At 39.7% G+C, this 25,734-nt stretch overlaps 1 protein-coding gene across 13 annotated transcripts in view; it reads right to left on the bottom strand.

The window, feature by feature from the left end:
- Window positions 1–25,734, bottom strand: part of RYR2 (ryanodine receptor 2) — a 768,472-nt gene that overhangs the window by 126,256 nt on the left and 616,482 nt on the right. For all 13 annotated transcript variants that reach the window (XM_040464903.1, XM_040464902.1, XM_040464892.1 and 10 more), the window contains 8 exons: window positions 21,719–21,779; window positions 20,263–20,501; window positions 18,528–18,609; window positions 11,531–11,661; window positions 8,267–8,587; window positions 6,935–7,175; window positions 6,250–6,337; window positions 2,409–2,501 (listed from right to left, as the gene is read on the bottom strand). In XM_040464903.1, the coding sequence (XP_040320837.1) occupies window positions 2,409–2,501; window positions 6,250–6,337; window positions 6,935–7,175; window positions 8,267–8,587; window positions 11,531–11,661; window positions 18,528–18,609; window positions 20,263–20,501; window positions 21,719–21,779 (1,256 nt within the window). The remainder of the gene's footprint in view (window positions 1–2,408; window positions 2,502–6,249; window positions 6,338–6,934; window positions 7,176–8,266; window positions 8,588–11,530; window positions 11,662–18,527; window positions 18,610–20,262; window positions 20,502–21,718; window positions 21,780–25,734) is intronic.

Consider the following 25,734-nt stretch of genomic DNA (forward strand, 5'->3'; position numbering starts at 1 on the left):
TGTGAGATCAAGACCCGCATAGGGCTCTGAGCTGACAGCGTGGAGCCTGCTTGGGATTTTCTCTCTCCTTCTCTCTCTGCCCCAACCCTGCTCATGCACACATATGCATGCACTCTCTCTCTCTCTCTCTCTCTCTCTCTCTCTCTCTCTCAAAATTAATAAATACACATTTAAAAAAGAAACTAGAAACATTACTTCTAGGAAAAATGTTTATGGTATGTATGTGATACAAAAGCTCAAGCACACATGTAGACAAAAACGACGAGACGTAAGAATAAGAAGGGAAAGCATGATCACTCATTTCTAAGTACTTCATCAACATTGCTGTTATTTGTTATATATCTTGTTTCACAGCGTTAGCAGTCATATGGTAAAAAGACTGAAAGGCTTGAGAAAATTTAGGGGGTGGGGTGCGGGCACTAAGATGCTTCTGTCCATTTTTGCATTTTTTTCCCCTGAAAATGGGAGTAAATGTTACTCTTGGTCAGTGTGTACAGATGCCCTAGTGTGGCTTATAGGATGTGCAGCGCACCGAGCGTATGCTTTGAGAATCACTGGACTACAATGAGGAAAAGGAGGGGAGAAGATGTCTTCGTAAGGGCGTGCAGACCTCTGATCCTACGACTTTTCGTTTATCTCAAGTTTCATGATACACCACAATCACCGTCATCCTCCCAAACTTAACACGGACTCCTTGGGCCCTCTCTCTATGCCTTTGTTAACAGCGTCCTATATCGACAACATGCTGTCAAAGCAGAGAAATTCACTAATGGTTTTCGGCTCAAAACATCCGTGAGACATGTGCTTTTAGCACAGCATCTCCTGACAGAGCATCAGCTCACTCTCCAGGCTTGCTGACAGTCCAGAGGGGAGAAAAGTTCTCATCTTTTTTTTTTTTTTTTCAACGTTTTTATTTATTTATGGGACAGACAGAGACAGAGCATGAACGGGGGAGGGGCAGAGAGAGAGGGAGACACAGAATCGGAAACAGGCTCCAGGCTCCGAGCCATCAGCCCAGAGCCCGACGCGGGGCTCGAACTCACGGACCGTGAGATCGTGACCTGGCTGAAGTCGGACGCTCAACCGACTGCGCCACCCAGGCACCCCAAAGTTCTCATCTTTTACGTGTGGCAAGAGCACGGTCACGCAAATAGCCTCCTGTAGTTGGGGACAGACATTGCAGGCATGCAAAGCTTCAGTTACCCTTAGCTTTTAGTTCCTCCATAATCGTGTCAAATGCATGCGTTTAAAACCCTAAAAAAGACTAGGAGCAATGAGGGATGCTATTCAATCGTCCCAGGGGTCACCAACAAAGCAGGTGACAGGCACGAGTCACTCCTAGGGTTCAGGGGAACAGGTGTCCCTGCCAAGGAAACGCCACCCCATAACTGACGGAGTTAGAGACTGATTTCCTTGGCCAGACTCACACTATGCTGCATCTCTGGCCACCTGGCAGCATACTTTCGGTGTTACATACTTTCTGTGTCTGTAATCTGTTCATTTTCTTATTTCGTGGTAATTCAAATAACACAGGCATGGATCTTTAAGTGTTTGGAGAGGTCCTCCCCTCCCTAACATGAGTGACACAGAAGACAAAAATTTAGAGGCATCCCCCCACATCTCCTATGTGAGAACCTGGAATCCATCCATGTGGTTCTTAAACAATGCGGCTAATTATTCTGATGTCCAAGAGTGTGTGTGTGTGTGTGTGTGTGTGTGTGTGTGTGTGTGTGTGTGCTTGCAGGTGGGTGGGTATGTTAAGCATGCCTTTTCATTCTGAGACTTTGATGTCTTGGGGTCTTGATGATCCTTGATCGCCCCTCCCAAAGCTAGTCATTTCCTACAGATAATAAATGACTTTCCTGCAAGCATGCCTTTCATAGATTGACCGACCAACCCAGAGTCCTATATTCCCCAACCGCCTCCTTTACCTGGGCCTCCATCCACTTGCCCTAATCGCCCCAGGGCTACGTACCCCAACTAGGGACACTCCTTACACCCCAGAGACCACTGAAATTATGCAAACTAGCCAACTCTGCTTTGCCTGTCCAGTTCCACAAAAACCGTAATACAGGTTCCTGCCCACCTTGTCCCCTTGTTCCCTCTGCCACAAGACCAACAGTGCTTTGCCACATGTCCCCCCCCCCATATGACACGCCTTCTGTTTCTAGGAAACTGTGAGTAAAAACCTCTTCCTTCATGAAAGTCATTTCTGGGTCTGTCTAATCATACCTACTCACACCCTAGGTTTCCTTAAAACTGTGTGTATGCATATGTGTTTAATCGGTAAATAGTATTACAAAATCTATAAAATCTGTTATACATCCTCAAAAGATCTAAAAGAAAATCAGCAAATGAAAGTTACATTCAGACATTTTCTAGAACAGTACAACGTATTATACTAATACCTTTGACATCTTTGACTTGGTGTCCGTAATAAGGAAAGACATATTGTTGATTTCATTCTGTACCACAAAGTTCTGCTCTTCTCTTTTGAAATTCTGAGAAGGTGCAAAGAAAATTTCAGTTAAAACCACACAGATAAGAAGCCCATGTAATCAAGAGGTTACACAGGACCCAAAAGTCTTTACAAAGAGAAGTAGTAGTTTGATACAGATTTAATAAGAAAGGGAGCAAATATTTGTTATGTATATAATGAGAGTGCTTGGCGTGAGGCAACAATTCTGGGAACTAGATACAAATATGTAATGTTTCAAAGGCGGGAACACTAAGATCCAGAATATTTTAAGCACCAAAGTCACACACCTACCAAGGGATAGAATCAGTACTCAAATCCCAATGTAGCTGGCGAAAGGCACAGATTGCTTCTTGGAAGAAACACGGGGCGTGCACAACTATGATGTAGCTTTCCATTCTGCCAGATATTTTATCTACCTTTTCAAATACTATTGACGTTATTTTATTCATGTTCAATTCAGGAGTGGGAGAACACAGTCAAAGTCAACTGTTTGAGGAGTGGTAGTGAAGAAAGCAAACACAAAATGAAAGTAGAAATAATCAGAGGTTTAAAACAGAAATTAACAATCTAAGCACATGCCTTCTTCCTCTTTTTTTTTTTTTTTAATGTTTATTTATTTTTGAGAGAGAGAGAAAGAGACAGACCACAAGCGGGGGTGGGACAGAGAAACAGGGAGACACAGAATCGGAAGCAGGCTCCAGGCTCTGAGTTGTCAACACAGAGTCCGACGCGGGGCTCAAACCCACGAACTGTGAGATCATGACCTGAGCTGAAATCAGACGCTTAACCCACTGAGCCACCCAGATGCCTCAGCTTCTTCCTCTTTTGGATGAGCAAAACTCAAATAATTTCCTAGTAAGCATCCAAAATGTTAACAATTGATGAGTAATAACATATTTTGTGTGAAGGACAGTGAAAAGACCAAGCTTCGACTTTCCTTCAGCTCACGTTAACCTTCTTTTTTTTTTTTTTAATTTTTTTTTCCAACGTTTATTTATTTTTGCGACAGAGAGAGACAGAGCATGAATGGGGGAGGGGCAGAGAGAGAGGGAGACACAGAATCGGAAACAGGCTCCAGGCTCTGAGCCATCAGCCCAGAGCCTGACGCGGGGCTCGAACTCGCGGTTCACGGACCGCGAGATCGTGACCTGGCTGAAGTCGGATGCTTAACCGACTGCACCACCCAGGCGCCCCTCACGTTAGCCTTCTAATCTTACTATTCATAACAACATGGTTGCTCGTGAGTTTCATCTTTAAATATTTGGGTAAGAATATACATGACACACACTAACAGATTTGTGTTTTAAATATACCCATGAGATTCAAAGGGTGCCTGGGTGGCTCAGTCAGTTAAGTGTCTGACTTCAGCCCAGGTCATGATCTCATGACTCGTGAGTTCGAGCCCGGCATTGGGCTCTGTGCTGACAGTTTGAAGCCTAGAGCTGCTTCGGATTCTGTGTCTCCCTTTCTCTCTGCCCCAACCCCGCTCATGCTCTGTCTCTCTCTCTCTCAAAAATAAATATTTAAAAAAAAAATTTTAATAAAGAAAAAAAATCCCATGAGATTCAAAAGTACATATTCAGATTTTTTTCTTACTCTTGAAATTATCATTAGACAGTCATCTAAAAATCTACTGATGATGATAAATACTCCTCCAAATACTTGTTCCAAAATTATGTCTTGCATATAAATTTAAAGAAGCCTTTTTTTGGTATTTTGGTGATTAATGAAGTTGAAGAGTCTCAGTTCTTCAAGGGAAAATATGCAGGTTTTAGTTTTCTTAAGTGATTCAGTCCTGGGCTCTGGATTTCAAATATTCCTTGAAAAGCACCCTGAACCATCTAATGCACCCCTCAACATGAGTTACATAGGATGAGAAATCATTTGCTTTTGGGGTGCCTGGGTGGCGCAGTCGGTTAAGCATCCGACTTCAGCCAGGTCACGTTCTCGCGGTCCGGGAGTTCGAGCCCCGCGTCGGGCTCTGGGCTGATGGCTCGGGGCCTGGAGCCCGTTTCTGATTCTGTGTCTCCCTCTCTCTCTGCCCCTCCCCCGTTCATGCTCTGTCTCTCTCTGTCCCAAAAATAAATATAAACGTTGAAAAAGAAAATTAAAAAAAAAAAAAAAAAAGAAATCATTTGCTTTTTATCTAGAGGAACATAAAGACCTAAATGAATTTTAGGCACCACAGAAAATCAAAGTCAATGTGAAATACAAATGCATATATTAAAAAGGCCATTATTTCATATATTATTTCAGTGTGCTTATATTTTTTGATGTATGTTTTTACATACATCTTGATATCAAGTTTGACAGACTCCTCAGAGGCAGGCAACAAATATTATGCATTATTCTAGACATTAAGTGGGAAATTTTTTTTTTTTTTAAATATGACATTTCCAAAATAACAGGATTTGGATAACAATCTGACGAAATAAACAAGGAAGTTTTCTCAAATAATGGAACTGAGGTTGAGGATTCTCTTTCTTGGGAGTCTCACATTTACAAAGTGCCACAGAATCGTAACTGAGACAAAAATTCTAAGATTTTGAAATAATCTGGGACGATAATCAATGTTCACTGAACCCATTTTCTGCGAGTTATTCAAAATAATTATAGAATGCTCTCGAGTTCTTATTATTAAAACCTTTTTCAGACTTAAAAACATATAGTTCCACTTGCAGCATACAAAATAGTGAAAACATTCACTAAAGATGTACTTTATAATTTCTTTTCAACAGGATTCCGAACAGGGACTGTATTTTATTCTAACGTGTACGTGAAACTAAACTCCTGTAGAAACAAGAGTGTGTGAAACAAATTTAAAGAAGTAGTATCTTGGGGCACCTGGGTGGCTCAGTCAGTTAAGCGTCCGACTTCGGCTCAGGTCATGATCTCACGGTCCGTAAGTTCGAGCCCCGCATCGGGCTCTGTGCTGACAGCTCAGAGCCTGGAGGCTGTTTCGGATTCTGTGTCTCCCTCTCTCTCTGCCCCTCCCCCGTTCATGCTCTGTCTCTCTCTGTCTCAAAAATAAATAAACGTTAAAAAAAATTAAAAAAAAAAAGTAGTATCTTTAACAAGTAAACAAATGTATCTTGTGATTGAAAAACACAAGTCCATCCTAGCATTTCTCAAACTAGGCATCATGCGTGCTCCCGGGGGCTCAGCAAAACACCTACAGGAGGGAAGCCTAGAGGAGAAAATGCCACGTCCCTGTGTCCCTTTTACCCTAAGATTTAGAGGCAAACAGAAAAAAGCATTTATGGAGTGCAACTAAAAAAACCCCCCTGAGTTTTTTTTTTTTTTTTAATACAAATTACCAAACTCCAAATGAAGGTTTATAGTGCTTCAAACTACCACGGGGAATGTGTCCTGTCTCCACACCAGTTAAGGGATACCTAGGAGGCTAGCTTGAGAAACACCATCACAGGCATTTACTAAAGGGACTGGAAAATTGGTTGAAAACTTGAAAGCCCTGGGGCGCCTGGGTGGCTCAGTCGGTTGAGCATCCAACTTCGGCTCAGGTCACGATCTCGTGGTCTGTGAGTTCGAGTGAGCCCCACGTCGGGCTCTGTGCCGACAGCTCAGAGCCTGGAGCCTGCTTCGGATTCTGTATCTCCCTCTCTCTCTCTGCCCCTCCCTAGCTTGTACTCTGTCTACCCCTCTCTCAAAAATAAACAAACATTAAAAAAAAAAGAAAACAACAACAACAAAAAAGAAAACTTGAAAGCCCTTAAAATAAACCAAACCGGAAGCAATATTTTTCTACTTACGTGGGATTTTGACCAGTAGATAAACACTTCGGCCACCATGCGGAAAAGGTCCTCTGCTTCTGGGTTAGGTTCTTTTAGCCACTTTGCCCTGGATCACATATAAATAAAGTGGTGTCTCAGTTACTCCTTCCACTTGATTTTTTTTTTTTTAAATCACCCACTCAGGGGAGGCTGAGGGGCTTAGCTGGTTACGCATCTGACCCTTGATTTTGGCTCAACTAATGATCTCATTACTTGAACCACATTGCTCCCCCACATTGGTCTCTGAGCTGGGATTCTCTTTCTCCCTCCCCTACTCATGCTGTTTTCTCTCTCTTGCTCTGACAATAAATAAACTTAAAAAAAAAATCACCCGTTAAGTTAAATTTCAAACCAAGCAAACTAAGGGCAAGTGTGCTGTCCACAGAGGCCCTAGATGGCCACTGGAGTACATCTGTCTTACACTTAAAGCAATTTAAACACTGTAACTATCAAACTGCTAACTTTTGCAGAAGGCAGACTACTAATGAGATCTCCCTTTGTCAATTCAAGATGCTTGGTGAAAATTACCTTGTCTATACACATCTGGTTAGGTCACAATCACGCACCAGCTCATCACCAAGCGAATGAAGCCATTCATCAGGACACACAAACCCAGCAAGGTCATGACTGAATTGGAGAAATGAATCCCTTGGGAACAGTGTACCTGTTATAGTCCACAAATCTAATCAAGAGCGGGTAGAAGGCATAGAGATCTCTGGCCAGAGTGGTGAACTCATCGAGAATGAGAAGCTCTGCCTCAGACATATCCCCCCTGGCCTCAGCTTTCAGATGGTCCTCCTCCGACACCACCATCGCTGCTTTTTTCTTGAGTTTCTCCATTAATGGCAAGAAATGAGTTTTCAGGAGCTGAGGTTTCACTTTATTTATAATGGGCTGTGAAAATACTGTTTGAAGACAGACATTAATATTCTGTTCTGCATCAACAGGCATTAAAAAGAAGACAGATTATAATTACAACTGTAGCATGATTTTGCCCCGCCCGCCTCCCCTCCCCCAGCACAAGGCTTCTTTCAGGATTCAGCCCATGCCTCAGGCGTTTTTCTAGTCCCAAACCTAATTACACAGTTGCTGTTCAAAAATGATTACTGAATTGAATTTGATGTGCTTTCTTGTTTTTTTTTTTTTAATTGGCAGCTAATTTGGAATGGGGGAAAAATGTTCATTCACTTTGGAAATCAATTATTTTCACAAAAAGAAGAAAAAATCCCCAAATGGAAAACGTTCTTCTGGCTCTTTCTGTACAAGGAGTAGGCACCACTGAATAATCACGAGCCTACATACAGCCATCCCGCGTTGGCTTCCCCAGCCTTGTCCCAGTGGGAGACTCAGACTGCACAGGTCATTTATTTATTTCTGAATTTTTTAAACACCCATCTTGTCCATCCTTGAAGCTGGTCCACATTGTCCGAGGTGGGAGGTGCAAAGACAGACAAATGTAGATTCTTGACTCTGTTTTGGTTATCCTCTCCCCACTCCTGATAAGATGAATCGCTAAAAGGGGGTTGTTTCAAAATCCAGTTTTATTTTTGTCTCTGTCTACAGAACCATTAGTTTTTGCTGCTGCACTTCCTGATCAGTCTTACAGAGACCATCCAATCAGGAAAATGTCTACTTATTTAAAAGTTGTATCAATATGACAAGTCACCTGATGCCTGATCAAATCTACATTTTTTTTATTAATTAAAGAACAGCGTGACAGAAACAATATTTTTAAAGATTTTTTGAGCACAGAAGAAAATATTAATGAGGCCCAAGATAGGAAAATTCTAGTAGTTCTGTATTTCTTTTCATTTTAAAACATTCTTTTACTTAGGAAATCTCTACACCTAACGTGGGGCTCAAACTCATGACCTGCGAGGATCAAGGGCCGAATGCTTTACTGACCAAGCCAGTCAGGTGTCCCTAGTCTTCTGTTATTTCAAAGACTTTTGGAAATGAAACAAATTCACGTGATGCATCCCTCTCCAATTCTTACCTGCTAACCTCTTCATCCAGGCTCCCTCATCAATTCCCAGGTTATTATATATGATTTTCAATATATTCCCCAAGAGCGTGTTCATGTGCTCGGAGTTCAGGGCGGTACAGCACATTTCAGCCCTTTCTGGATTATTTTCAGGTCCGTGCTCCCACCAACGAGACATGTAGCTGCAAAGCATGGGCAGTATGACTTCCATGACGTGTGGCATCTGTGTGTAGCGAATGCCGGACTCAGCTAATTCCACAATTTCTTCCATGAGTTTCTCCAAAGACGGTATATTTGGGCACACATCCTCCACGTTAGTTGGCAAATTCAGAGCTAGAGAAACACACATAAGAGTGAACCGCGTTCAGTGAAAGGACGGACTTACGAGGACGGCCACACTTCCACTGTGTATGGCAGCCACAAGCAGCTATCTCGCTCTGGGCTTCAGAGCTCGGCAAGACCCGGCGGGCCTTCCACCGGCTCCCTCTCTTTACTGGTGGCAGCTATATCCAAAGTTCTCTCTTTTCCCCAAGTTCCTATCTTACCACCACGCCTCACTCCTTTAAGATCAGAAAATGACCATTTCTTCTACTTCAGAGCAAACCAGAATATCAAAGGTCTCTGCCTACAGGCCTTCTGTGTGGTCTATCCTTCTGCGACCATCACCTATTTTCAGAGCAAGGAGCTCTGAGGTCCCTGTTCAGGGCTCGGCCTGTGTTCTCAATGCCCCACTACAGAGGCCATGCTTAGGCCCTATGTTGAGCCACTTATATACACTCTGTACACAGCATAATATATATGCATTATGTATATAACATACAACATATAATTATACTCTGTAGCGCCTCCTCCCCAGCAGCCTGCTGCGATGCTTTGAATCTCCCCTGGATTGTTTAACTTTCCATAAATTGCTTTCTATAAATTTAACTTTCCATAAAGTGCTTCCCACCACTTAACTGATCGCCCTTTTTCACAAACCCTTACGTGGCTAACTGTTACAGTGGCATTTCCCATCACTGACCAGATTCCCTTTTCCTTAATCTCAATGTATTCAGTCTTTCTGGACTCCCTCCTGAACTTTGTCAGGCTCCTTTTACTGGCTATTTTCTCCTTGAAGAACTTTAAAAAAAATTTTTTTAAGTGTTTATTTTTGAGAGAGAGAGTGAGAGAGAGAGAGAGAGAGAGAGAGAGAGACTGACCACGAGTGGGGGAAGGGCAGAGAGAGAGAGGGAGACACAGAATCCAAAGCAGGCTCCAGGCTCAGAGCTGTTAGCAGAGAGCCTGATGCAGGGCTTGAACTCACCAACCATGAGATCATGACCTGAGCCAAAGTCAGACACTTAACTGACTGAGCCATCCAGGGGCCCTTCAAGATTCCTCTTGAACCAACTCAGTTAAGCCGTTCTGGTATCCTCAATGAACACTGCATTTTTGTGTCCTTAGTGTTCTTTATTCTGAATTCTATCACATGTATCTACCGGTCTCTCCCGTACTGCAACTAAAACCCCCCTGAAAGAAAGAATCCAAGTCTAATACTTCCTTATGTCAAATCTCCCCCATTTCCCTCCGGTATGTTGCAAACAATTACTTGTGCAATGGCTAAAACCTGAATGAAAGCGGATCTTTCAATTCAATTCCTTTACTTTGTTATGCAAATGTGTGTTACAGAAACAAAAGCAGGTAAATTATCTGCTCTGTGTGTTTCCTTTTCTGCAATAAATAACAAATCTGCTTCATTCTGGATTCACAGCAAAAGGATTAATCAGTCAAAAATCCTAACTAAGACAACTTAGTAAGACAGGTTTACACAGAAGCCTAGTAGCTCAAATTCAACCATCTTTTACTATTTACAAATATATTGTGGCAATTATGCAGAGAAATATTGCTAACTCACATTCAACATATTTTGCCTTAGCTTCCTCTGTTATAGGAAATCAGAATTATAAAAAGGGCAAATTAAATAATGACGATTCAAGTTTTTAAAAGATTCCTTACTTGATAAAAGGCATTATAAAACAAGTATAACCAGCAGATCCCCTCAAAAGAGTTACACAGAGAAATGATCTCATTAACAGAGAGGGATGCACTTGTGGACAACAAATAGTTCTTGCCTAAGTTTTGAGAACTCTTTAGGGCTACTGGAAAGCAAATGAAATGCAGTATACGGTATCAGAAGAAATCAAACAAAAAAGTAATATGAGAGGACACCTACATAATGTTTAAGCCTTGAGAACTCTGTTTTGATCGCTTTCAATAGCTGATTGGAGAAATAAGTCGTGTCTGCTATGTTAACTATTGGCCATCCAACTCATTTCAAATCCTAGTAAATAATTCTAACAGGTTCTCACAGACCGATCCTTGAAATCATCAGCAATGGTCCTAAAAGCTTTTCAACTGGGACAGCGGGAAAAATGAGCCTACCAACCCAGAAAAATAGATTTTCCCAAGTGAAAGACGATGCGGGGCATGACTGTTTATAGATACCTAGTATGCATACAGACGTACATAAAAATCTTAAGAATACACATGCTAAGGGGCGCTTGGGTGGCTCAGTTGGTTGAGTGGCCGACTTCAGCTCGGGTCATGATCTCGCGGTCCGTGAGTTCGAGCCCCACGTCGGGCTCTGTGCTGACAGCTCAGAGCCTGGAGCCCGTTTCAGATTCTGTGTCTCCCTCTCTCTGCCCCTCCCCCATTCATGCTCTGTCTCTCTCTGTCTCAAAAATAAATAAACGTTAAAAAAAAAAAAGAATACACATGCTAAGGTCAGATTCAAATTTGAGTCACTGATTAATTGTGTTTCAGATTTATAAGTTTTTTAAATGATAAAAATTGGACTAAACTGTGAGAAAAAAATCATATGGAATTAATCTGTCCCAAGAAGACAGACACATCTGGTGAACCCAAACAAAACAAAACAAAAACCAATCTGAAGGGTACAAATCCATAAATATAATGAATAACACCCTCTGCTCACTGTACCTATGAGAGAGAACTGAATCAGAAATCAGACTGACCCATTTATTTCCATTTCTGCCAATTATTTTGTCTTATTCTTAGGAGGGCTAATTTGAAGAAATTAAACGACTTTTCTTGCAGAGACACTATGGGGATAGTATATAATATTCCAGAGAATTCCAAATCATAACATTTAAAAACAAATAGCATTGGAGATAATAAATTGAAACGGTCCATGAAAAAAATCACCGTAGGAAAATACAGTAGATGTCATTACGTTTCAAGGTCATATCTCAAATACTGAACATGCTTCTGCATTACCTGCTCTTTCTCGCGATGACTTGGTATTGTAGATAGAGTAGATGTTATGTTTGTCGAGATGAGTTTCCAAAAATGCGACAGGAAAGGCACCAGCAAAAGCAGCAAGACATTCTCCTAATGCAGAGCGTTGCCTACAAGTGCAAAATGTTTGTTTTTTAGGTCTTCCAAGTGAATGAAGAAGTTACACTAAAGGCAACAAGTTTAAAACTAACATTAGAGGGGCGCCTGGGTGGCTCAGTCAGTTAAGCTGACAGCTCAGAGCATGGAATCTGCTTCGGATTCTGTGCCTCCCTCTCTCTCTGCCCCTCCCCTGCTCATGCTCTGGCTCTCTGTGTCTCAAAAATAAAAATAAAAAAAACCTTAAAAAAATTAAAGACAAAAAAACTAACATTAGAGGGATAATAATCACGCAAATAATAAAAGTAACCCCCAAATCCAATTTCTACATTGCAAAACATCATCTGCTTTCAATAATAAAGTCTCCACCATTTAAAAACAGCTAAATTATCCGTTAGTTTAAAAAGAAGTTAAGGGGTGCGTGGGTGGCTCAGTCGGGGGAGCATCTGACTTTGGCTCAGGTCATGATCTCACAGTTCGTGGGTTTGAGCCCTGCATCAGGCTTGCTGCTGTCAGCTCAGAGCCCGCTCCAAATCCTCTGGACCTTCTCTCTCTGCCCCTTCCGTGCGTGTGGTCTCTGTCTCTCTCTAAAATAAATAAAACATTGGGGCATCTGGGTGGCTCAGTCAGTTAAGTGTCTGACTTCAGCTCAGATCACGATCTCATGGTTTGTGAGTTCCACCCCTGCATCGGCTCTGTGCTGACCGCTCAGAGCCTGGAACCTGCTTCTGATTCTGTGTCTCCCTCTTTCTCTGCCCCTCCCCTGCTTGTGCTCTGTCTCTCTCTCAAAAATAAATACATCCATATTTTTGAGACATTTAAAAAAATACATAAAACATTAAAAAATAAGTTAAAACATTATAGACCAAAATAACAAGAAAAACCCTGTCAAATCCCCCCCATGAGTCTGGACATTTCTTTTGCTTTGCTTCCTTTCTTTACATCTTCTTCTTTTTTTAAACATAATGACCTACTGAGGAAGAATTCTTACTAGGTGAATAAATGCACTAATAAACATTAAAAAAAAAATAAAGTAGTGATACCAACACAGTAATACAATTTTCTGAAAATTTACTAAGTAATTTCAAGGTAGCTATGAAGTATTAAGACATAACATATACCAAAAACTCTTAATAACAGTTAAAATTGATTCATTGTTTTTAAGGGAAGGAAGAGGTTTAAGGAATCATTCTGGGATCAATTGATTCAGGGCAGTTCATGACCCATGGCTCCCCCTGCCAGTGACATAAATTCTCACTTTCCCGGGGCGCTTGGGTGGCTCAGTCCGTTGAGCGGCCGACTTCAGCTCAGTCATGATCTCGCGGCCTGTGAGTTCGAGCCCCACGTCGGGCTCTGTGCTGACAGCTCAGAGCCTGGAGCCTGTTTCAGATTCTGTGTCTCCCTCTCTCTGACCCTCCCCGTTCATGCTCTGTCTCTCTCTCTGTCTCAAAAATAAACGCTAAAAAAAAAAATTAAAAAAAAAATTCTCTCTTTCCCTTAGCTACCTACATAATCCAAGGATTCGCTGGCACATGTTTATTAAATGTAGGACAATATGAGTTATTTCAGCATATTATGACCTCCTGAAATTACTTTACATAAATATTTTACTTTAAGAGTCCATAAAATCTAGCTAATTAAGAAAAGATCATACAATTCTCTTTGGTAGCTTTAAATTCCTAATGGAAAAATATATGACTACATAAAATTAACAACACCTAATAGTTTAATATTTTAATTAAAAATGACTAGACATTTAGTCAGCTAGGAGAAAATACCTCTTCCTAGAATGACACTGAATAACTGAATAACACAGAGTTTAATTCAAACACTGAATAACATTTTATTACTAAAAATAATTTAGGACAGCAAGAAATCACAAAGGGAACAGGCTTTGATTCAGACAGACCTGAGTCCCAAACTTATTCCTGATACTTGTATCACTTTAGGAAAATTACTCATTCTTTCTGTTTTGCTTTCCTTACCTAAAAACTGGGATGCAGAATTGCAAAATTTCTGACACATAATAGGAGTTCAATAAAAGTTTGAAAATAATGAGAATATACTTATTTAAGAATTTAATAGCCTAAAATGTTTCATATATGACCCCAAAGTAATGAATTCTCTTACATCTGACTGGACAAGTCCTTTTATTTTATTAATAATACATGTGAACTATTTAATAATTTACTTTAAAATTTTGATTCAATTAGTAATTCTCAGACCAACTGTGATTATTCGTATTTTGGAAATAGCAGGTTTTTTATATGATGCTTATTAAGATACCTACATTTTTCTTAGTACAGTGACACTCTTTCATTTTTTCCAAGATATCTTTTACTCATCTTCCAATTTTCATTACAAATTTTTTTTAATGTTTATTTATTTTTAAGAGAGAGAGAGACAGAGTGTGAGAGGGGGAGGTGCAGAGAGAGGGAGACACAGAATCCGAACCAGGCTCCAGGCTCCAAGCTGTCAGCACAGAGTCCAACACGGGGCTCAAACTCACAGACCACGAGATCATGACCTGAGCCGAAGTTAGACGCTCAACTGACTGAGCCACCAGGCACCCCTCCCAATTTTCATTTTTATACTCTCCCCAAATGACTTTATAACTGCAAGAAAAATAAAAAAAAAAAAAATGTATCTTTTTTAGATCCTAACAAAAGAATCCCAAAGTTAATCAAGGAAAACCCAGAGGTAAAAAGAATAACAATGAGAGCACTGCTGAGGTTATGAGAGAGTTTGGATTACCAGATACTACAATGTATCATAAAGTACTAACAATTCAGGCTACATGGTACTGATCTAATAATTTAAAAAGTAAAATAACAGAACAAAATAGAGATTCTAGAAATATAACCTACTTAATCTATTACCACAGTATAGAATGAAGGTCTTATTTTAAATCAGTAGATAAAAGAAATATTTAATAAATCATTCCTTTGGGAGGAGGTTGGGGGATGGGTGAACTAGGTAAAGGAGATCAAGAGGAATAAATTTCTAGATATAAAATAGATCACAGATGAAAAGTGCAGCATAAGGAATACAGTCAATAATATTGTAATAATGTTGTGCTGTGACAGATGGTAACTACCCTCAGAGTGGTCAGCATGGTGTAATATAGGGAACTGTCCAGTCACTAAGCTGTGCACCTGAAACTAATATAACACTGTATGTCAACGACATTTCACTTAAAGATAAATACTTTCCACATGGAGGATGGTTTTAAAATTTTAATTTGAATTCTACATAACACCTAAAGAGAAACATGAAATTCAGATTCATTTTCAGTAAATTCCCTTCTTACTCCAGAGATGATCATTCCGGACATTCACTACTTTCCTCAAACTTCTTATATTTCTTTTCTGAATCATCACTTGGCTGAGGCATATTTCATTGAGAAAAATGGAAGCCAGGAGACACACACCTATTTATACCTGACTTACCTACTACATGCTTTCTGTTGAATGGAGGAAAGTTCTGCGTTTCAAAACGTTCTAAAACATACATTTCTGAACACCCCATGTCATTCTCTTTATTGTGTGCTCAGTGACCCATGATAAGCTGCCGATATTACATTCTTCACTTTACTTGTTTTGTTTTTTTGTTCCTCATTAGGTCTAAGGTCTTTGAGACTAGGGATCTATCTTGCTTATTACGGTTTATTAAGCTAAATGTAAACAACAAAAAGAATGAAAAACCTAAAAGAATAAGTTTTTTTTTTCAAATGTTTATTTATTTTGAGAGGGAGAGAGAGAGAAAGTGCAAGCAGGAGAGCGACAGACAGGGAGACAGAGAATCCGAAGCAGGCTCCAGGCTCCGAGCTGCCAGCACAGAGCCTGATCCGGGGCTCGAACTCACTAACTGCGAGATCATGACCTGAGCTGAAGTCGGAGGCTCAACAGACTGAGCCACTCAAGTGCCCCAGAGATAAATATTTTAACTTCTAGCTGTTATGAGTGTGGTACCACTTTTCTAAAAATATTAAACTAAGAAGAATAAACACACATGAAATAATTGACAGATTATATAAAAAAAATTCCCAGGTCATAAGATATTATCTTTACATAGTTTCATATAGAAGCACTATAAAGTTATAAAAATGCTGTAAGTCACAAAGATGGGAAAAAGAACAGGCAAGAGATTAATATTTGCTATAAATAAAATGGTTTTAATAGATAAAATTCATTACGAATCAGTAAAATAACGCATTAATAGAAAAATGGACAAGAGATACGAAAGGCAATTCATAAAATAAAGAAAAATGGCAGAGTAAACACAAAACAATGGCTGAGAAGTGGGAGTTACGGAAGTGCATTTGAAATTAACATTGGAGGGACGCCTGGGTGGCTCAGTCGGTTAAGCGTCCGACTTCACCTCAGGTCACCATCTTGGCAGTTGACGAGTTCCAGCCCCGCATGAGGCTCTGTGCTGATGGCTCGGAGCCTGGGGCCTGCTTCCGATTCTGTGTCTCCCTCTCTCTCTCTGCCCCTTCCCTGCTCATGCTTTGTCTCTCTCTGTCTCAAAAATAAATAAACATTAAAAAAAAATTTTTTTTTTTTTGAAATTAACATTGGATCCCATTTTTAACTATTGTATTTTTAAATAGTAAAAAGAATAATAATCAGAAATGAGGAAAATGTGAGGAAACAAGGCTTTTCTTGTAAAACTTGACAGTGCCAAGTGAATCAATTTTCTGGAAAGACAGTGAGATGTTATCATGATCCTTTAATATATGCCTATTCTTTAATCTGTAACTAAAATAAATAAACTGAACTATAACTAAACTGAGACAATAACTAAACTATAACTAAAACAAATAAAATTAAATATATATAGATTTTATATATATTTAAATATATATACATAAATAAATAGAAAACTATGAACGGAGATTAACATTATTTATGGAAATGAAAAAAACATTCATTTTTCAAAAATGAGGTAACAATAAATTATAAAACTCCCTCAGTATAAAATATTTGAAGCCCTAAAAATCATATGAAAAGAGATTAACTGAAAATATAGGTAGGGGCGCCTGGGTGGTTCAGTCGGTTAAGCGTCCAGCTCTTGACTTTGGCTCAGGTTAAGATCTCATGGTCTGCGATTTGAGCTCCCCATCAGTCTCTGCGCTGGCAGCACATAGCCTGCTTGGATTCTCTCTTCCTCTCCCTCTACCCCTTCCCTGCTTGTGTGCTCTGTTTCTTTCTCTCTCTCAAAATAAAAAAAAAATAAAGTTAATAAAATATGTGTTAAAGAAAATACAGGTAAAAAATATTCAGAGTGAACTCAGTTGTCCTTTTATATGGATTAAATGTTCTGGCTCTATGTAGCTGCCACCCTATTTTAATTATTGATGCTTTATTTTTTATTTTTATTATTTTTTTTCAACGTTTTTATTTATTTTTGGGACAGAGAGAGACAGAGCATGAACGGGGGAGGGGCAGAGAGAGAGGGAGACACAGAATCTGAAACAGGCTCCAGGCTCTGAGCCATCAGCCCAGAGCCCGACGCGGGGCTCGAACTCACGGACCGCGAGATCGTGACCTGGCTGAAGTCGGACGCTTAACCGACTGCGCCACCCAGGCGCCCCTATTTTTTATTATTTAAAAAAAATATATTTATCTTAAGAGAGGGAGAGAGAGAGAGAGAGAGAGAGAGAGAGAGAGAGAGACAGCATGAGCAGGGGAGGAGCAGAGAGAGAGGGACAGACAGACTCCCACATAGGCTCTGCACTGTCAGCTCAATCTCGGGAGTGGTGACATCATAACCCAGAGTCAGACCCTTAACTGACGAAGCCAACAGGCGCCCCTACGTATTGATGCTTTATAAGTTTTAACAGTTGGTAGGCCAGATGAGTGAGTACTCTCGCATTACTTTTCCCTCTCTCAAAATTTTATTGGCTAGTCTTCTGAGTCATTCTTTCAAATGAACTTTCAAATGAATTTCCCAAATTTCAATAAAAAACAAATTTCTTAAAAAACCTTAAGAAAGAAAAGAAGCTTTTTTAAAATGTTTATTTTTGACAGAGAAAGAGACAGAATGCGAGTAGAGGAGGGGCAGAGAGAGGGAGACACAGAATCCGAAGCAGGCTCCAGGCTCCAAGCTGTCAGCACACAGCCCGATGCAGGGCTTGAACTCATGAACCATGAGATCATGACCTGAGAGGAAGTCAGATGCTTAACTGACTGAGCCATCCAGGCACCCCAAAACCCAAATTTCTACTTGAAATTGTATCGTAGTAGATTAACTGGGGGAGAATTTACAACTTTTCAGTATTATTCCATTAGGATATCCTTTCACTGGTTTATTTCATCAGTCTTCTCGCCGAATGTCATTTTCTTTAGTCTAGCCTTTAAAAAAACTGCTGTCTTTTTCTTCTCTTTTTCACAGAAATCTTTTTACTGAAGTTGCGAGTGACCTCTTATTTTAAAATTCAGTGGGACACCTGAACTTGACCTATCCACATCATCTGAAGATCTCTTCATCTTGAATGCGAAAACATGAAGAATAAAGCTGGTTTTAATAACTGCCTATATTTATGCTTAATTTGCTTTTCAGATACATATGAGGAACTCTTCTAGCAGATTCCTTCATAAACTGGACTCATAAATGCTCTGTTTAATCTTTACATTGAATATGGTCTTTACCATTATTGCTTTACTTTTTTTTTTTTTTTTTTTACATAACTTGATCGACTTTTATTGTATCAATTCAAATTTAGCTTAAAGATTGTTCAATTACTCCCAAGGAATTCAATATGTTGATCTCGTTGTTTACTGTGTAACTAAGGAAAAAATGATAAAGCAAAGACTAGAAATAAATGGCTGTAACACGTGAAACAGATATTGACACAAAGTTAGTTTTAAAATCTTACCTTTCCACATAAATACTTTTGCTGGTTCCCAAAGCATATAAGCTAGTCAGAATTCTATAACATGACACCTGTACATCTTCCACTAAGGAAAAATAAAAACAGAACAAAAACACTTGTTATTGTTGTACGAAATTTTAGAATAAAACCAAAATTCCATATTGAGGGCATACTTATGTTTTAGCATTTTTAAAAAAAATCAAAATTAGGGGTGCCTGGTTGGCTAAGTCGGTTAAATGTCCGACTTCAGCTCAGGTCATGATCTCGCAGTTCGTGAGTTTGAGCCCCACGTCGGGCTCTGTGCTGACAGCTTGGAGCCTGGGGCCTGCTTCAGAGTCTGTGTCTGCCTCTGTCTCTGCCCTACCCCTGCTCATGCTCTGTGTCTCTCTCTCTCAAAAATAAACAGACATTAAAAAAAATTGTTTTTAAAGCAAAATTAGAACAAATAGATATGTAAAATGAAATAAAAAATTATTTCTCAAACAAAATTCGTTTCTTTAAGGAGCTGAAAGCATTCTATGGAATGGACTATAATTATTCGGAACATTCTCAGGAACATTTTAAGAATAATTTTTCTGTAGATGGAAGAAAAAAGGATTTCTTCAAGAATAAAATTAAGCACAAGAATATTTGGGAAGGTCAGGCAGATTGTGTCTCCTGTTTTGAAGGTATATAAAGACTGTGTCTTTTATTTTAACACCTAAGTGAACAATAATGAGAGTGCTGGAGGAGGTCATGAGTTACTTGTTTTTGACCTGACATTCAAGGCATCGGGAAGCCAATCTTATAGAGAAGCCAGAAACTAAAATAAAACCTTATAGGCGATCTATGATCCGATAAGTCATGTTTAAAAGGCAAGAAAGAAAATCTAAGAACCTTGCATTTCTAATCCCAACTCTTCTAGTATTTCCTGGAGAATACACCATGACATGAATGGAGAAATCATCCTTGCCCTCCGGACCTGGTTCCGTGTCCACACTGCACTGCAGTGCTCCTACAATGGTTCAAGGACATGTGCTGCGAGTAGCGGCTGTGTTATCCACTGAGTAACACAGTGGTTTTCACACACAACCGTACTGCACTGGGAGACCTACAAGGTGGAGAGTCTGAGTAGGCATGTCATTAAGACACACTTAACAAGGGCTTACATCTCTCACGCTCAACATCAGTAGGAGAGTCGGAAATTGGGACAGGTCACGTATCATTGTGTTTCGCATTGCTATTAGCATTCTGTGGACATTTTTAATAATTATGGAAATCTATGCAAAAATAGCCGATTAAATCCATAAAAACAGACCAAAACCTACAAATAGAAAGCGTGTGAGCCACTGTAGTAGGCCAATTGTTTAGCCACGGACTTTGTCAGAATTACAGCTTGTAGAACAATGTGCACTGACTCAGACGTAATTGGAAAACAATGTTGCACATCCCGTGATCAAACTGCATTAGAAAAATTCCATGGAAAGAGGGAACAGAGAAGCAGCAAAATTTGGAACCTGCACTTGAACAAGGTGGAAATGACTGCCCACCACCACTACCTTCCTGGTCCCTTCTGTGAATGCATATGATTCAGTGATCTACCTCTCTAAGAATGGTTTCTGTAACTCAAATGTCAACCGAATGTTCTGGGGGCAAAAAAAAAGAGTGCATTTCAATGGATAAGCAGCGCTTGATGGGGCTTTTACAATTTCTCATTGTACTATCAGATAGTGAAAGTCTAAGTAATAGGTTTACATACATATTAGATCTTCTCCGAACTGATGCTGGCCAATATGCTCAAATAATGATGACAGCATTGGCAACAGAGCCACCGTGGTATAATTGATAATCTGAGTAACACCTTTGGGTTGGTTTCGGGTGTGGGTGAACTGGCCCTGCTTGAGATTCTCCATTGTCTTCTCCAGATCCTCCGCCGCATTGTCCAGAAACGTTCTGAGAGCACTTTTAACAGTCTCCAGGCCAGTCTTCATGACAGTCCTAGCAATTAGAGAAGGGAGAACAGACACCTTGCAAAAGGACCAAGTGGAATAGAAATAACACATGCTTCTACTTTGGTTACTTATCCGTGACTTTCACTCAGCCAATTACTTTAATTCACCCTCAATAAACTTTTTCAACGTACTTGAATTTACAGTGATATATTGCTCTGTGAATGCATAACCTTTCCCAAATGTCTTCACCGTCAACTTAATGAGGGCCCAGATCAAGAGGCAGCGCTCATGCTCTGTATTTTCTAGCAATTTTGAGTATTTGTTTCGTAATGAGCAAAACACAGGTTTTGAGCCAGCTAATCCCCAAATCCAACACAACCGAAACGGTCTCTGAGGCAACGGCTGTGAAAGAAACGTTGAATCCCTGCTACACCAAGTCATTAAATGATGTAAATGTTTTAGGAGTGAAGTGTAGCCATGAGCTAAATGAGCCTCTAAAGGCTGAACTTTGTACAGAAGTGACCCCCAAATGCCACTATTTCTAGTAGGAAATGAAGGGATCTAATAGCATCTACTTTTTTCATTTATTATACAAAATACCTCAAGTAAAATTTTAAAGGCAAAAATAAAGAACCCAAGAGTATCATGGGGTATTCTCTGTAGGAGACATGGAGGAATTTTTATTTAGATCTATCCTGGATAATAAGTGAAATAAATGTGTGACTTAAAGGCTGAATCAATCCTGCGAGATACACGGATTTGGTATTTAGGCAACGATTGGGTTTCCAGTCCTGTGGCTGGGAGGGCAGAGTAGAAAGTACACGGACTTGGGAACTGGCCTACTTCCACACTTACTATGCAATCAAAAGCTTCACTTTGCTCATCTGTAAAATAAGAATAAAGCTCATGTCCTTATAAAGCTAAATGTTACCACAAGTGTGGAACACCAGTTACCACACCTAGAAGCTACTGAGACCTCTGAGGTTGCAGCTTACCATCATCTTTACTGGACATGATACATTCCCGCTTCAACCTTCAGTTACATACCTAGCTGCTACAGACATTGCTTGAAATTTAAATAACGATATATATATATGATCACAAAAATAACAGAATGCCATTTATTAGTAATTTATAAAATAGTTTTCACCCACAAGTGTTTATTACAATTCCAAACACTGAAATCAAGAGACAAGGAATGTCTTAATATTCTTTTAAGTGTAGCACTACTATGCTCACTTAGACAAAAACATATCCATTTACCTTGCATCCAAAGTCTGACCCAAAATATGAAGACAGTTGACAATTGATGTGGCATCATTTCCTAAAGAGCAAACAAAATGCTATATAAATTGCCCGGAGGATTTCTCAGCGACCTTTTCTGGTAATATTTGTGTACCAAAAATTAGTCAACAGTACAACCCGACAGTAACTCAATTAACAAGACTTTTTGATAATCAAGTTCAAAATCATGCGGTTTTTCTGCTCGAAAGTGGTTATGCAAATGTAAGTAGAAAAGCAATAAAGCATGTTTCATCAAATAGCTGACATACTCAAGAAGCATTCAAAGCACTGTGCCAGGCTGAAGTGTTTTAACTGAACTCTTCAAATATATTCACCTCCCCATATTGGCTCATCTTCCTCCTAAGTCATAATGTGTATCAACTTTTTAAAATCAGCTCATATCCTTTATGAACGAGATGGGCTAAAAGTCCCATAAATAAACTGAATTCCTTTGCAATTACCCAAGCGTCTCTGCTTTCTTATTCCATTCAGCTGCATTAGGATGAATTATTTTGCCCAAGTGTTTTTGGCCTTCAGTGAAAACCAGCCACCAAACTATCACGTAAATAAGCATCAGAAGCTGAAGAAGTTAAATCCTACCCTTTTCAGACACTTGAAATGGGATGGCTTTTCTTGAAAGATGACATTCACCCATTTTAACTGTGTATTTTACCAGAAAGTACAGAATTATGAATTACTGTACCTATTTGGCTTTGTGATGAAGATACATAATAGCAAATAAATAAAATGATGAATCCAAAGTTACAAAGTAATTTGGCCACTCACAATACAGCTTGCCATTATTGCTTCCTCATTTTATAGTTCCCTATTTATAATACATAGAGTCATTTCCCGGGTCCTGAGGTCTGAACGTACATTTTTAATAACATTTGAGTATGTTACATTCTTTAGGCAAAAAAAAAAAATCCTAATATATATGAAAATTAACAACTGCCTTAGAATCTGGATAAGACAGTTTCGTGATATGATATACATAAGAAAAAAGAAAACTAAGGTGTTCATTGCTAGACTCTGAGTTCTTTGATAAAATGTTCCATTCATCTCGTGCTTTGATTCTCAGAATTTCTGGTAATAATGAAGACAAAATCAGCAGAAAGGCAGAATTTGTTATGTCCCTGTCTATTGATTCATAGGGCTTTCACTGCAGCCCATGGAAGTATTACTCCTTTAATTATTCATTCACTCAATAAATACATGTCAAATATCAGGCATTCTGAAACTTCCAGTTATAAGTGAAACAGAGTTCTCATGGTACTTGCATTTTAATGGAGGACACAGTTAATAAAATGTTAAGAAAAAAATCAATATGAACCTGATACCAGGCTACAGTAAAAACTATATATTTATATATATTAATTATATAACTATATATATATACAGTTACACACACACATACATACATATATCAGAGAATAGGGATTAGAGCAACTGGATAGGGTAATAAGGTGAGTGGTCACAAGGCTGTAAGAAGGTGGCATTTGAGCAGAGATTTGAATGAACAAATCATGCCTATGCCTGGGAGAAGGGCCCAGGCAGAGGGAACAGCATGTGCAAAGGCTCTGAGGCAGAAAATGAAGCTGGTGTTCCACGTAAGGCAGTGAAGGTGGCTGATGTGTGATCAAGATTCGGGGGAAAAAAGGGGGGTATGAGGTAGAGAGGAGGGGACTGGCCAGGTTTTGCAATTAGAGCAAGAGGTCTGATTTTTTTTTTTCAGGTGCAATAGAAAATATCCTTAGGTTTTGAACAGGAAGGGTTCTGGTTTCTGTTTTAAAAGGACTAATTCACACTGTGCGAAACTCTGGAAGGGCAAGAGTGGAAGTCGGTTAGGAAGGTGCTAGTCAATGACACTGAATTTGCATTAGGATACCAGCAGTGAAGAAGTTAAGAATTCATTTTAAGCCTTCGCTTATAGACTGAACGTGAAATGAGACGGATAGGAATCAGGGATAACTCCAAAATTGGGTGAGCACTTGTATGAGCAATTGGGTGAACGGTGGTAAGATTTACTGATGTAGAGAGAGCACAAGACAGGAGCGGAATAAGGGAGCTGGGGGCAGCTCAATCTGCTTCAGGTAGGTTCAGAGTGATGGGCCTATTAATGTCAGGTAGAGATGTAGAATAGGCTGCCGGTGCACACATCTGGAGTGCAGAGAACACAGCTGGGTTGGAGCTACACATTTGGGCCCCACAAGCATACAGATCCTTTGAAAAATCATGGGCCTGAATGAAATTGGCCAGCATGTGCATAAATACAGAAGAAAAAAAAGGTCTCAGGGCCTCCAATGTTTGGAAGTGTGAAAGATAAGGAGGAGACGGCCCAGAAAATGAGAAAGAGAAGGCCCAGGAGGGAGAGGGGACACAAGGCAACGTGTGAGACTCTAATGGAAGTTATTAGTTAGCCCCAAGTCAGAGAGGCTGGCCCCTCACTCTTTGTCCTAAAACTCAGTTCTTTTTCCCTTTCCCTTCCAGTCTGCTGTCTCCTCCTATAGAGGACCAGTGTTTGTACTTTGAGCCTTTTCCAAAGGAGTGGCTGGGGTATTGCAAACCTCCATTCATTATGAACTTGTGAGGCGGGATTTCTGTTCCTGGTGTAGGCCAGCCCCGAGAATAGTGTCCGGTAAACAGCAGGTATTTGGTTAAATCTTGTGGGCTGTGAAGAATAGGAAATACTACCAGTGGCCAGACAAGTTCTGGGGGTCAGAGGAAAATGCATAGGGCGTATGGGAGATTTCTGTGATTGTAGAGTAACCCACCATAAGCCCTGGGAATCGTCACATTTTGGTATACTCCATATTAGACGCAGTATAACTTTGAATGGAAACATCTCCGTGTAAAAAAAAAAATGGTGGGGGGAGGCCCCTAAGGAATGTAGAAAAAGTACAAATTGAATTCTACCAGCAGGGGTAGAGGCCTAGCTTATGATTAGTTTTGAAGAGATAAAGCATGTAGCAAGAACTTTAAATAAGAACCCCATGCACCCCGCCCTTCTGAAGGCTCTCTGGATCGCCATCACCAGAAATGTCAATCACACCATCGGTAAGGACAGGAAAGGCTAGTGACAGTGGAGTAAGATGATCAAATTCTAAAGCGATGATTGTATTTTCATGTATTTAACTACATGTAATTTCTTCACTACTCGGACTAGAATAAAAACCCAAAGTTTGATACTTTCCAGCTTATGCTCTTTCAAGGTCCAAACTGCTTCCCTTGTCTTCAAAGGGAACACACTTTCCTTGGTCAGTAACTGACCAACACTTAAGGAAACACCCATGAGTTAGTTGCCTACTTGTCTCTGAGGTTGTGTGTTCCCATCAGTGCGTAAGCATGAAAGGTACATAACTAAAATCATAACCTATACCTGAATCTGACAGCAAGAGACGGCAAGCATTTGGTTTTTACAATGATTGTACCAACTCATACAACACGACAACTCTCTAAATAAAAACAACAAAGTTAAAAGAGGTTAAAGTCAAAATATTCTTTTTGTGTCTTAATCTCAATTTGTTTTGTGGTTTTTAATATAAGGTTCCTGTAAATCACGAGTTTTCAATGTTATTCAAAATCTGACGTGTGATGTCCTGCTTCTGTTCTGTAATCTGATGTTTCGAGTCACTTTGGGAAAGCAGTGACAGACTTTCTGATTTTTATTCTTCATCCTCACTTGTCTCCCATGGCTCTTGACACAATACCTCATTGTGTTCGCTTCTTTGAAGAAACGATTCATCTTGGCAGAATCCTCATTAGTAATGTGAAATAAAACTATGCTAGAGGCACAAATTTCTCTCAAAATTAAGAGGGGATAAAAAGAGACTGAAAAGGGCCAATAACTTCATTACTTCCAAAGTCTGTGACACTGAACAGAGTAAAATTATTGAAACTTTAACCTAGTGAGAAGTTTTAGTTAAACTGAAAATATATTTTAGGTAATTACATATTCTATTTATTTACCCCGAAGTAAGTACATTCTCTCAAAG

This window comes from Herpailurus yagouaroundi, unplaced genomic scaffold (assembly GCF_014898765.1).
Source record: "Herpailurus yagouaroundi ecotype Mexico unplaced genomic scaffold, PumYag 530, whole genome shotgun sequence".
Lineage (NCBI taxonomy): Eukaryota > Metazoa > Chordata > Mammalia > Carnivora > Felidae > Herpailurus > Herpailurus yagouaroundi.